At 45.8% G+C, this 14,183-nt stretch overlaps 1 protein-coding gene across 2 annotated transcripts in view; it reads left to right on the top strand.

Annotated features, from left to right (window-relative positions):
- UFL1 (UFM1 specific ligase 1) overlaps positions 1–14,183 on the top strand; it is a 288,697-nt gene that overhangs the window by 158,181 nt on the left and 116,333 nt on the right. For both annotated transcript variants that reach the window (XM_086926636.1, XM_086926637.1), the window contains one exon: positions 4,566–4,686. In XM_086926636.1, coding sequence (XP_086782762.1) covers positions 4,566–4,686 — 121 coding nt within the window. The remainder of the gene's footprint in view (positions 1–4,565; positions 4,687–14,183) is intronic.

The raw sequence follows: 14,183 nt of genomic DNA, 5'->3' as shown, positions 1-14,183 counted from the left end.
GGAGCCGGAACTGGAGCGGGCTTCTGCTGCGGGCAGAGAGTTCCCCAGCAGCCAGGACCAATTTGGAGATCATCGGGGAGGCCTGTAACAGCTGCTACCTGCATCGTCGGCACAATGGGACAAGCCACTCTCCTTGGATGGTGTTAAGGCTGTGAAGGCGGGGATCATTGAAAGGCAGTGTCTCACTGCAATTACCACCTTCCTGACATGCCTAACATTAATTCAGGTGAAGTGCCATATGGTTAGACTGGTGAGGGCACAAACCAACACCTACGGGACTCTGTGCTGTGAGTGGAGATACCCCCTCTCCCGGATGCGCTGACACCTGCTCCCCAGCAGCCAGGCTCACTTTGGGATAATCCGAGCGGCCTGTTCCACTGCTGATATCTACATTGGTGACTTGAAGGATCAGGACCATCTTCATGGACGGTGAAAGGTGTTGTAGGTTAGCAACACAGAGGGACATTGTCTCTGCAAATACTACCTTGCTGCCACGTCTATCATTAATTGAGGTGAAGTGCCACACAATAGGGCTTGTCCAGCCACAAATAAAACCCACATGACCCCACGCTGCGGGTGGAGACACTCCCTTGTCCCAGGCACTATGCCACCTGTGCGCCGCCCCTGGTGTTGTGCTTGGGCGACGAGACTGGACCAGAGTCCTCTGTGCTCTTGAGGGGAAGTCAAGTGGACATCATGACCCCTGAAGTGCAGTCTGTGTGACTGGAGCACTTTGATTGCTGTGGGTACTGGCTTTGGGGCTTCTCTCTGAGACTGAGCGCCTCTCCCCCACACATAGACTTGCAGACTATACTGTGCCCCGGCCCACCATGACCAAAGATGATGAAACCAAGCAGCAGAAGCAAGCCAAGATGGACAGATGTGCAAAAGTGGTGGGCCCTCCTACCTGCCCAAAGGAGAAGACACCTCTCATGCCTGATAATGCAGTGCTCCTAAAAGCCATACTTGCCTCAAGAGACCTTACAAGGAAGAATAGGAGTCTCCTCAGTAGTCGCCTTGCTTCGACAAGACCTCTGTAACGTTTCTGAGAGAGTGATGCAGATGACAGGAAGAATATCAGAAGTGAAAGATGTGAAACATGTTCTTCGTGAGGACATTGCGGACCTGCAAACTACCCTGAAAGATGTGGCCTGGAGGGTTGAAGACACGAAAATCGGTCATGAAGGAACAACCTACGCGTCATTGGCTTTCCAGAGGGGGTTTGGGCTCGGCCATGCTGCATTCAGGTAAGAGAAAAAGGAGACGAGAGAGGAGCCTGAGAAGGACATACGCCACCGCTCAGCTCGCGGGCGCCATGTTTCCCGATGCCCGTTGCTGTGCCTTTTCAAATCATTGGCAACATGCCTGTTTTATTTAATAACAAATTCTTACTTAAGATGTAATTAGATCAATGCAGATTTTGTTAAACACTTTTCTTGCAAAATTGAATATTAATATGATTAGTAGCTTTTACAAGTCCTTGTGAAAAGGACTTGAGAGTTCAGAGCTTTTTTGTCAGATCAAATTATTAAAAGTGAATATTAGCCATAGTGTCCAGATTATCATATCAGTACTTGTTAGATAAGAAGCCAGATCAATCTAAACTTTGTAATTCGTTTTAATTTAATTTGTTTGACACATAAATGTACCTTGGTTTGATAGCATGTGTGCCAATGCAAAATTAGAAACTTGGGTTTTCGAGTTTGTGTTGAGAGGCCCTTGAATACTATTTCATGTGATCTGTTTAGGTTATTGAATTCCGTAAAGACACTTTTACACTGGGTTTGTCTGCTTCTTCAATAATGGTCTATTAGTCAACCATCAAGCCCTTTAGACTGCATGGTGATTACATTTCTCGGATAGTATTGCTTGCAGTTAAATTGCTCATACTTTTTCAGAATCGCAGACCTATTCCTTTACTTATTCAGTTTTATGATCTTCCTTTAGTGTCCAGTAGCCTCCATTTGAGCCAAAATGTTCAATCCCATCCTTTTTCCAAATGCAACTTCAACTAGAAGATTGGGGCAAATGGCGCCCTTGATCATAGATGAAGCTAACATGAACATTTTGCAGGTAGCATTATTGTTATTGAAGGTCCTTCCTTAAGGTCAAACTTTTGTTCCTATGTTTCATTTAGAACAGAACATTAATCTTCTACTTTTATCTCCACACCCTTCCAATGAGGAAGAAAGTCGACTGCATCTACTAAATATTCCTCTACCTAGACTGTAAAGTATAATTCAGATGCTATATACACAGATTGGTAGTGGTGTTTCCAAAGAGTTGGAAAAGACCACACATTCACTAGTATTAGTAGAGAATAGAAAACCGTACTGGACAGTCAATAGAATCTTTCTCAATATCAGAGACGGAGTGCTACATGCACCGCACACGTCCTGGTCAAAGCATTCCAAGTAGCGGCGGTAACACCAATATTATGTTACAATGTAGTTAAACGGTGTAATATAACACCAACGTGCTACAGAAGGCTGACGGAGTGCCATTACCAAGTGGTGCCGGAGTACACATTACGCCTCATGCAACTTCGAGGTGTTATGTAGCACGTTGGTGTTATATTACACCGTTTAACTACATTGTAACCTAATATTGGTGTTACCGCCGCTACTTGGAATACGTGTGCGGCAGTCTACTTTTTATCCACTCAATCCCCTTGCCCGACTGTGGACTAAACTTAGCTAACTACTGAACTGATGGTTAAGAATCCCCATTTTGATATTCATCCAGCAGCATACTTTTTAATCTATCTAATCGGGCCACTCGGACTGTGATTACTTAAGCATTCAGGAGCATTGAGTTGACTATATTTTCCACGTGATTTGACAATACACATGCCGTAATACTTTACCCCATTAGCCTTAAAAAAGGGTGATCCAATGAAGAGATAATGTGCGGATTACTTACCGCTAATCTCCATTATACTGAACCAGGGTCTTCCTCATCATAGTCCTAAAATCACTCATTCCATATCCCAGTATGATATAAAACAAGCATTGGATGGGTTTTCAAGGATACATTAGAGATGAAGGAGATTTTATGTTTAAATAAAACTGTTATTAAATTATTTTTGTCATAATTTGGTAAATTGGTTTGAAAGCCTGTCTTGACAAGAGGGTAAATCTTTATGAAAGCAAGGACTGCAACGAGTATAACCTATTGGGAAGTTAACGAGAAGTACAGGTTTTAAAGGTATGTACCATTTTCCTCACCTCATTCTAACATCTTTTACATGAAGACACTTCTTTGCACTTCATCGTTGTTAGTTTGTTTTAGAGGAGTATTCTTTATTTGGTTGGTTTATTTATAGTATATCTCACTTGTATAGGAGCGCTCGTTGGATACATACTCATTTTTTTGAAACCTTTAAATATTTACATATTCCCATCTACCACATAGCTTTGAAAGCTTTGAGGGAATCTCAGGCTTTTATGACGAATGTTTGGGCACGCATTCCTCAGGGCTCCTCGCTCAGCCCCACCCTCTTCAATGTCTACATGAGCCCCCTTGCGGCCATCGCACGCCAATACAACCTCAACATCATCTCATACGCCGACGACACTCAGCTGATCCTCTCCCTCACCAACGACCCCGCCACCGCCAGAGCCAACCTACACGAAGGGATGACTGACGTAGCCGAGTGGATGACGACCAGCCGCCTGAAACTGAACTCAGACAAGACGGAAGTTCTCATCCTGGGCTCCTCACCCTCCGCCTGGGATGACTCCTGGTGGCCCCCCACCCTGGGCAGCGCACCCAAACCGACAGACCACGCACGCAACCTGGGCTTCATCCTGGACTCCTCCCTCTCCATGACCAGACAAGTCAACGCCGTCTCCTCGTCTTGCTTCAGTATCCTGCGCATGCTACGTAAGATCTTCCGGTGGATCCCCACCAAAACCAGGAAGAAGGTCACCCAGGCCCTCGTCACCAGCCGACTGGACTACGGCAACGCCCTCTTCGCCGGAACCACCGCAAAGCTCCTGAAGAGACTCCAGCGGATCCAGAACGCCTCAGCAAGACTCATCCTCGACATCCCCCGACACAGCCACATCTCCGGACACCTGAGAGACCTGCACTGGCTCCCGGTCAACAAGAGAATCACCTTCCGTCTCCTCACCTACGCTCACAAAGCCCTACACAACCAAGGCCCAAGATACCTCAACAGCCGCCTCAACTTCTACACTCCCACCCGCCAGCTTCGATCAACCAACCACGCCCTCGCCGCCATCCCCCGCAACAGGAGGAAGGTCCTTCTCCTACCTGGCCGCCAAGACTTGGAACTCCCTCCCGACCCACCTCCGCCTGACCCAAGACAACCTCGCCTTCAGGAAGCAGCTCAAGACCTGGCTGTTCGAGCAGTAGCGGACCCCCCCTCCCCAGCGCCTTGAGACCCTCCGGGTGAGTAGTGCGCTATATAAATGTTTTGATTGATTGATTGTTTATGGCTTTATTTCCAGGAAATGTTATCTAAAATTTAGGTTTCATGATTTCTTGTTTTTTTATGCGAATAAAAGGCAGTAGCTGATAGTGAGTCTTTTATGTTGTAGGAAATGAAAAGTAGCCCCGTTTATTTGCTCACAGAAGATGATTTCAAGCAGGCCTCTCTTTTGGAAAATGCAACTGCAAATAAAAAGGACAAACGGGACGAGAGGCGAAAGAAGGCAACAGGTGGGTTTCAGAATTATTCTTGATGTGAAAGGAAAGTATTATATAACCATTATTAAATGGCAAAACTGAAGGTCAGAAGTCAGCTTTTATATTATTGTTCTTAGGTTCGGGCAAATTACTGACTTTTAGCATAACAGTTACCCATCTTGAATTTACTCCAGGTTGCACATTCAGTGTATGTAAAGAGAATTCAAATGTACTTTTTCAATTTCAAGATTATTAATTGCTTCAGAAAACAGTATTTTATCCTAGATAAGGCCCTTCTTCAAACCCAGATTAAAGATTTGGTCTTTGCCACCATGGAAAAACAGTACCACTGCATTTGACAGGCGCACATGACTGGATTTTCCTAAAAGGAACATCCTTAAATGTGCAAGTTTATGGATATTGAACTACTTTTGACAGGCGCCACACTTAGAAATGTTCTCCTTTTCTGCCCACTAAATAAACAACTCTCTTAATCTCAACAAGTTCTTCGCATGCTAGTTTGCTGACAGAATGTTTTAAAACTGTGTTAAACAATAGGTTCAAGCAGTTCTCCTGCAAGCTATTTCCTCTGCTTATTAAAGAGAATATTTTTTTACCTAGACAAATCAATAGCCATTTTCTACTTGAACGAGTGACTTGCAAATACATCTTGAAATTGAGTATTAACAGTTATTTATTCTTCCAATCCAGTGCAAAGGCTAGCAGAGGCGAGTAATAAGTATGCAAGAGGCCACAATTGTATGGGCTCACCGTCTACACAGTGCAAGCTTGCTAATGAAGTCTTACACCGGATAATCTAAGTCTGTGAAGCTCTATAGTCGACCTCTTTGTCCCTAATGACATTTCTAAATGTCATGTTCTGCCTCGTTCATAGGAAGTTCCAGATGTCCACGGGATGTGCCTTTCAGATACCAACGATTCACAGAGATTTAGAAATGCTCTCTTTCTTGATTTTGAAATCCCTCACATGACCAGAGAAAATCAATTTTAAACTTTAATGTGTCAAATAAATTGTATCTGAACCTTGCCATAGATGCTCATCTTTTTTTCTCTTCAGAATGAAATGATTTGCTGAATATCCATTCCGTACCCAAAGTTGATGTTTTATTTTCTAAGAAAATACTTTACAGCAAATGATACAGGTCCTGTCACTTGACCCTGGACGTGAATATGGGGGGCTTCATTGTTTCAATACTTTGCAATGTCTTGTCTTCTGTGACTTAACTTGCTGGCACAAGCATTACGGATATTATTTTTTTCTTTTTCTTTTCAATAAAAATGTTTATGCCACATTTAGTGTCTGATGGTTTGTACAGTTCAGTGGGGAGCCTAACATTTACTGGAAACTATATTTAGTGTTGGAAGCTATTGTAAGCTGTGATAATAATTCAGTGATTCAAATCCCTGGCTTTGTACCAATTACTTCTAGATGACTCACGGTGGTTCCAGCAATGCTAAAGAGCCCTCCCTGTTTTTCAGAGACCAAGGCTGTTTTACTTACAGCTGAGGTTCCGTAACAATTGTAAGTGGTGTTTTTGACTCGCACGAATATGGTCGAGTCTAGTATCTATGAACCGCAAATGACGAGTTTAGTAAGTGTGCGCAGTTTCGCTGTGCTAACTTAAACCGTTCGTTTGTTATGTGGGTTTCTCATCTGTACCCACGGGTTCCATCTTAGATACGGCATCCATTTTGTCTCTTGCCCTCAAGTAGCCAGCGAACGGACGCTGTCCGCTTCGCGACCCTGGGACTCCCAAGATATCTGCGGAAGACACATGTTCTTTGAAAGTGTCTTTATGACGAGGGGGTTGCTACTGTAAGGCAGGTGGCGCCGCTCGAGGCTCATCTTGCCGCACGGGCTTATTGTCTCAGCCGTGCATCTCATTAGGCACGTCCCTTTGATGCCTGTATCTCGTGCTTCCCGACACCTCCCCTTTTACACCCATTCCGATCTCCCCACTGTCTCCGTCTTCCTCTGCACCTGTCTTCGTTCCTATTTTCGATCTACTTTACTGCTGATTGGAATTTGCTAGTGGTGGGAAGATGGGTTTTTACAGTTGGGAACCGCCAAATGTTTCCGCACTTATGTTCCGGACTTTGTGTGTGTCAAAGTGACCAAAGCGACCCCTCTGTGAGCTAAATGTGGGAACCGGGTTGTAAACTATTGTGTATCATGTTAGCCTATGGGTAAAAACTGTATAAAAGGAGCGATCCACAAAACCAATTTGAAGCAGTCTCCCCGAACTACACTCGATGTACTTCCTGTGACTTCTGTGTTCCCTGCAGTAAATAAACCTTGACTCTTTGACGCCGAAGGAAGTGTCCCGTGTCTCTGTGACTTGTACGCCGGAGCAGGTTACCCACGAAGGTTTCAGGTGTTATGCCCTGGCACCGCTGGGTCCAAAAGAACCCAGTCCTTCAGTTGGCGCCCCACGTGGGGCTGCATCAGTGGTACCGGTCCAAGCCCGACGATCGTGAGGAACTTCGTGTGAAATCTCCGAGGGAAGGTGCACCCCGCTTCATCGATCCTGTTGTCGAAATAAGTGGCCCGAAGACTTTTCCCGCGAAGATTCCCGCCTCCTAACGGCTGCGACGGACTGCTGCCCTGACTGTAGACCTGTTTTGGCGCCTGGCGTAGACCTTGGTATAGCGAGACGATTGACGGGCCTTCCTGAGGACGCCATTGTTCTTTGAGTTAAGTATTTGTGGGTCGCTCCCAGAGTTCTTGGTTGTAAACACTTTAGCGAGTGTTTTTGTTGTAGACACTTTAGCGAGTGTCTTTGTTGTAAACACTAGTGTTTTTGTTGTACACGCTGTGTGAGTGTTTTTGTCGGTGACACTTTGCTAGCGTACTTTGTTGTTGTATTTGTTTGACGACTGCAGCCGCCAAAGACCGAGGGTTTTGTTCTTGCTGGGACTTGGTAAATCCCGTAACCCTTGAAGTTTGTGAAACTCGGCTAGTGTGCAAGATGCCTGGTCGCAGTACTTTGTTCAGTTGCTTTAGACCTTGTGGTGCGGATTCCCTGCTGGAGGACTCGTGTCCGATACCTCCGGTTGGAACTCCTACTTATGACTTATATAGCAAACATGGGCTAGGCCCGATTGCTTTTAACGATTATTGGATTAAATATACAAAGAAAGACGGCGATCTTCGTTGGCCACCTCACGGTAGCTTCGAAGCGTCGATCTTAGATAATTTGGAAATAAAGTTGTTCGAACGTAAATCTAGGCCGGCCATGTTTGATGCCTTTCGGTTGTGGCGCAAAGAAGCCCGACAGAAAGAAATCAGACAGAATAAACGTAGTGAGCGAGATAATGTTGCTACCATAGTGAAGAAAGCTGAGCAGTTTCAGCGTGATAAGGAGGATAAGGATAAGGAAGTGTTTGAGAGGCTACAGCGTATGTCCATAGATAAATGCTATCCTGCTTTGCCTGTGGAGTCGGATAAGAAGGAAGAGGCAGTTGAGGATTCTTTAATGTCCTATCTTATGAAGTCGCCACCTCCGTACGTACAGGGTATCGCAGCTCCTGTGGTCCCTGCCGTACCTGTTCTTCCACCTGTTATTCCTCCACCAGTTCCTCAACCTGCACCTGCTCTTCCGACTGTTCCTGCTCCTGTGCCTGGTTCTATTCCTACTGCTCCTCCGCTTCCACATACTCCTGTTCCCGCTACTGCTCACGCTACTGCTCCTGTGTTGTTAACCCCTGTTGTTGCTAATGTTTCTACTCCTTCTCTTGTTAGTCCTGTGTCTTATTCTTGTCCCTCTACTCGTAACCGTAATTCTCCCATTGCGACAAACTTCTTTCAGTCGCTCGGACCTGTTTTTGGCTCTGCTGGTTCTGATGGTCCTCAGAGACGTAGCCAGCTTCCTGCTAATAGAGAACGTGTTGCGCTATACAATATGGCGATGGGTTGGATGATAAACCCTGTTAGAAATCCACCTCGTGTTGTTCTCGAAACGTTTGATCAATTCAACATACCAACTCAGAGATATGTGTTTGATGAAATGTGCAAGTTCTTACATGATCAGATAGCGGCCAATGCGCCTGACGAGGTGCTGACCGCCCTGTCTGAACTTCGACTTCAGTTCGCCACTGGACTGATAGTCGACACTAATGTCCGACGTGCTATTGAGCGGTTACTATCCCTTCGTCCTGCTCCTATTCCTCATGCATTGTTCGTTGAGGACATTGAGCAACGAGACGAGTCTGGCCAATACCCTATGCGTGAAGTTCCGCCAGTTTGGGTACCAGCTGATAACACTGGTGCCCAGCCAGTTCCGGCACATTTCCAGAGAGTGTGGATACACCTCCCATGGAAACGATCGGAAGTGCTTCAGGTGAAACAAACTTTGCCCGATCCTCGCAAAAATCCTGCAGGGTATTATAAGGAATTATCGCAGCTCGTAGACGCTACGATAATGAATCTTGCCGATATCGACATGTTGTTTGGCAATGTCGTACCGCAACCGGTATGGGCTAAGATTCGTCACCAAGATCACGCAAATGAATTAGGTGGTGATTGGAATGCCATTACAGCGGCAGATGCTGGACAAGTGGCTGCTACTAAACCCGATCAGTTGATTGAACTTCTCCCCCAGCGAATCATTACATTAATGAAAACGCTTATGCCAGCTATGAGGGTAAATTGGGATAAGTTGTCAGCCTGTAAGCAGAAGAAAGATGAGAGTGTATCAGACTTCTTCACGAGGTTTGAGGAAACATTCGTTGATCATAGTGGACAGGATATGGGTACTGAGGGTGGACAAAGGTTGTTTGTGGATAAATTCGTATCGAACTTATTGCCCGACTTGTGCAATAAATTGAAGAATTCAGAAAGTGCGTGGGCCGTTTCTACCTCAGCTCAGATATTGGCTACGGCACAATATTATGAAAATAGAGAAAAAGAGGAAACAGACCGTGCTGATAAAAAAACGAAAGAGCTAAAAACTAAAGTGTTGTTGCAACAAGCGTATCCGCCGCGTTCTAATCAGAATGCGTCTCAGCAGAATAGATCACAGTCGCAATCGAATCGATCGCAGCCGCGTAATGATTCCTCTTTCCAAAGATCTTCATTAGGGTACAATCAATGTGCTTATTGTAGACAGGAGGGACACATTAAATTCAATTGTCCTGCTTTAAATGACCGTAATAGTGGTAATTCATCTAGAGGAGGCCGTGGTGGTTCACAGAATGCGTCACGTGGTAGAGGTCGTGGTGCTCAGAACGACCGTTCTGACAATTCATCAAATTCTAATAACTGTTTCGATCAACGTGGATCATCGCAAGGACGATCTGCGCAGTACAATGTAGACGATTATTACGTCGATCAGGGAACTGACGACAGTAATTACTAGGACAGCCAAAGACAAGGAGAGGGAGTGGTATCAGTTCCGGTTGATCAGAGAGGGCCTTACGTCGCAGTTGCTACATCGGGCGTCGTTGAGCCTTTTCTGTTGGACACTGGTGCAGCGAAAAGTTCTATCATGCATTCGAAACTCCCTGGCGCACCTTTGTCTGGCTTAACAAATGTATCCGTTGGATTCTCTGGCGCCCCCGTTAGCAATCCAGTTTCGCGCCCTTTGCCCCTTAAAATTGGGCCTCGTGAGCTCGAAGCTCCGTTGATTTTGACCACTGGTTGTGGCGAAAATCTTTTGGGTCTGGATTTGCTTAAACGTTTGTATGCAACTTTGTATTGTTCTCCTGCGGGTGTAAAGCTTACGTTAGGAGAGAGAGTAGTCTCTCCCATGTATTTGTCCCTCGATAAGCTTCCACCGGAATTGGATTCTCTTCCTGCGTCTTTGTGGGCGACGGGTCCAAATGATGTGGGCCTACTTGATATCTCCCCTTATGTTGTTCAGTTGAAATCCAATGTGCGATTGCCACGTATTCCCCAATACCGTATCTCCCTTGATGGTGAACGAGCTTTGTTAGCGATCATCTATGATTTGATCGAGAAAGATGTTATTGAGGAGACTCGGGGAAACGTGTGCAATAGCCCTGTACTGCCCATTCTTAAACGTACTGCTCCTACCAAACCGCCTGTTTATCGTTTTGTTATCGATTTACGGGAGGTAAATAAAATTGTGGTTCCTCAATTCCCTGTTGTGCCTGACATCACGGCGCTACTGACTCTGATTCCAGCTACTGCTTCGTGGTTTTCGGTGATTGATTTGAAAAATGCGTTTTTCAGCATCCCGATTGCCGAAGAGAGCAGGGACCTGTTCGGTTTCTCTCTTGGTGGACGTAGCTTCCGCTTCAAACGCGCTCCTCAAGGCTACTGTGAAAGTCCATCGATTTACAGTCAAGCTTTGAAGGGTCAACTAGATGCGTTTAGGTTGCCGGTTGGTGCGGCTTTAATCCAATACGTCGACGACTTATTGGTGGCTGCTGATACTCAGGACATTTGCAAAATTGCTACAGTGTCGTTGCTGCAACATCTCTGTGAGTTAAATCACAAGGTGTCACCTTCTAAACTCCAATATTGTTGTCAAGAAGTAACCTATCTAGGTCACTTATTGTCAAAGGAGGGAAGGAGATTGACCCCAGAGAGAATTGCAGCGATTGCGCGAATGGCTGTGCCACAAACCCAAAGAGATGTGCGTGCCTTTCTAGGTATCACGTCGTACTGCAGGCAGTGGATTCCTAATTTTTCATTGCTAGCGAAACCATTGGTGGCTCTTACGTGCAAGGATGTCTCAACTCCTTTACCATGGACGGAGGAATGTCAGAAAAGTTTTTCTGAATTACGTGATTCATTGTGTTCGGCTCCTGTGTTAGGTACTCCTGATTACAGCAAACCGTTCACGTTATATGTTCACGAGAGGGAAGGTTGTGCTTTGAGTGTCTTAACGCAACCTTTTGGTGGTAAGCAACGTCCATGTGCATATTTTTCCTCGACCTTAGACCCAGTAGCTAGAGCATTGCCGAGTTGTTTGAGAGCAACTGCGGCAGCTGCGGTCTCCATCCGACAATCAGCAGGATTGGTCATGGATAATATGCTTACGGTGATGGTTCCGCATGCAGTCGATACTCTTTTGAATCGAACGAAAACTCAGCACTTGACGAGTGCGAGGTTATCTGGGTACGAATTGACGCTCTTGGCAAGCCACATTCAAATAAAACGTTGTAATGTCCTAAATCCGGCAACTTTGTTACCCATTAGTGCAGAGTCAGATGAAGTAACAGAACATGACTGTTACTTGCGGACAGAGGAGGAAACGAAAGGTCGAGTGGACCTTAAAAACACCCCATTGGAAGACCCTGACGGCACTCTGTATGTGGATGGGTCATGTTTTAAGTTGCCGAATGGCGATGTGACTACCGCTTATGCTGTTGTGACATTGATTACTGTTGTTGAGTCTGCAAGATTGAATCAGAATTCTGCCCAGGCTGCAGAACTGATTGCTCTCACTAGAGCATGTGTGTTAGCAAAAGGTAAACGTGTGAATGTGTACACCGATAGCCAGTATGCTTTTGGTGTAGCGCATAGCTTTGGACGATTGTGGCGAGAACGTGGGTTCTTAACGTCACATGGCACGAAAATACAGCATGGCCAGCTTGTGAACGATCTTTTGGATGCATTGACTTTGCCTGCACAAGTTGCAATTGTTAAGTGTAGTGCGCATCGTAAAGTGACGGATGATGTTGGTCGTGGTAATGCGTTTGCGGATGAGATTGCTAAGGAGACTGCCCGGAACCTTAGCACTCGAATGTATGTGACGAGTTCGGTTAGGTGGCCTGCAGAATCAAGTATGTGTGAAAATACCATAGAGAGTGTGAAAGCAATACAGAATGAGGCCACCGAGACTGAAAAGACGAAGTGGAAAGAAAGTACGGGAAGGTTGGATGCGAATGGTTGCTGGATTGATTTGTCGGATCAGAAAAGATGGATGTTGCCTGATGCGTATGTACTGGCCGTTGTGACAATGGCACATGGGTTAGCACATATTAGCGCGAAAGGTATTTGTAAGTTGTTGGCTGATGTGTGGAAGAATGATGGTATTACGAAGTGTGCTGAACGTCTGGTGAAGAATTGTATGGTGTGTATAATGTACAATCCTGGCAAAGGAACCCCAACTCCCCCTGGCAGTTTTGCTCCTCCTTCGTATCCCTTTGAGGTGATCCAATTGGACTTCATCCATATGGAGAGATGCAATAACCTGAAGTACGTTTTGGTTGTGGTTTGCGCATTCTCCCGATGGATCGAGGCCTATCCCCTCAAAGACAATACTGCTTTGTCTACTGCGAAAATCCTACTGAAGGAATACTTTCCTCGGTACGGAATGCCTAGAGTCGTGTGGTCAGATAACGGAAGTGAGTTTGTTGGAAGTGTGATGAAGAGTGTGTGTAAGGGCCTTGGAATTAATCAAAAATTCCATAGCGCCAATCATCCCCAGTCAGCTGGATTGGTTGAAGGGTACAATGGCACCCTTAAACTAAAACTAGCGAAGATTCAGGCTACGACTGGACTTTCGTGGCCTGACGCTTTGCCTCTAGCATTACTGTCAACTAGGGCGACTGTACACTCCCGAATAGGGCTTAGTCCCTATGAGATAGTGTTCGGCCGTCCTGCGAATGTGTGGGGGGTTCCTAGGCCAGGAATATTCACTGATCTTGAGTATCCGATGTTGATTGACTACTTACATGACTTGACTGCTAAACTGAGGTTAATTCATCAACAGGTTTACGACGCCTTGCCGACGCAGACGGAGGGTCCAGGCCACCAGCTCCAGCCCGGAGATTGGGTAGTTACCCGTAACTTCTCACGCAAGAAGAATCTGGACCCCCGCTTTGTTGGACCTTACCAGGTGCTCCTGGCCACGAGGACTGCCGTTCGTCTTGAGGGGCGGAAGAATTGGGTACATGCTACCCATTGTAAGCGAGTCCCTATTCCTTTGCCGGCAGACCCGTGGGTAAGGAAAGGCATTGCGTCAATAGAAGCAGAAACATTGCCGGCGTTTGTACCTTTTAGCGACGCACAGCTTGTTGGAGAACCCTCAGCGCAGCAGAAAGCCATTGTTGAACACTTGTCAGCAAAAGACTCAAGACCAGATCAACAAACTGATCAGCAGGACGCTGTCTCTTCAACGGATCCTTTGTTCGACGAGCAGACACGTCCCGGGAAACATCGATATTCTTTGCGTTCTCACACTAAGGACAAATAAAAATTTTCCTTGCTTTGCTGAAATTGATAACTGCAATATCCTCGTTTCCCCTGATCAATTCTGAACATTTGTATCATTGAAACTTGTCTTGTACATATATCAAGCTACTTTTTGTATCTTTTTCCTTCCACAGCTGAGAAATATTGTGCTAAATAAATACATATTGTGTATTGAGGGCCGTAGGGCCGCGCGCGTACTTCCTTCTGGACAGTAGGTCTTGACGCTAGGTTAAAGGCCGTCGGTTCCTAGGAACTCCTGGGGATTGACTATTGCTGCACAGAACGAAGTGCGTCAAGAAACGTTGCGGACGGTCGTAGGGAAATGGCATTTTCGAAGCTGAAC

Source organism: Lissotriton vulgaris, chromosome 6 (assembly GCF_964263255.1).
Source record: "Lissotriton vulgaris chromosome 6, aLisVul1.2, whole genome shotgun sequence".
Lineage (NCBI taxonomy): Eukaryota > Metazoa > Chordata > Amphibia > Caudata > Salamandridae > Lissotriton > Lissotriton vulgaris.
Note: the sequence above shows the minus strand (reverse complement) of the source record. Positions and strands in the feature narration are given on the sequence as shown.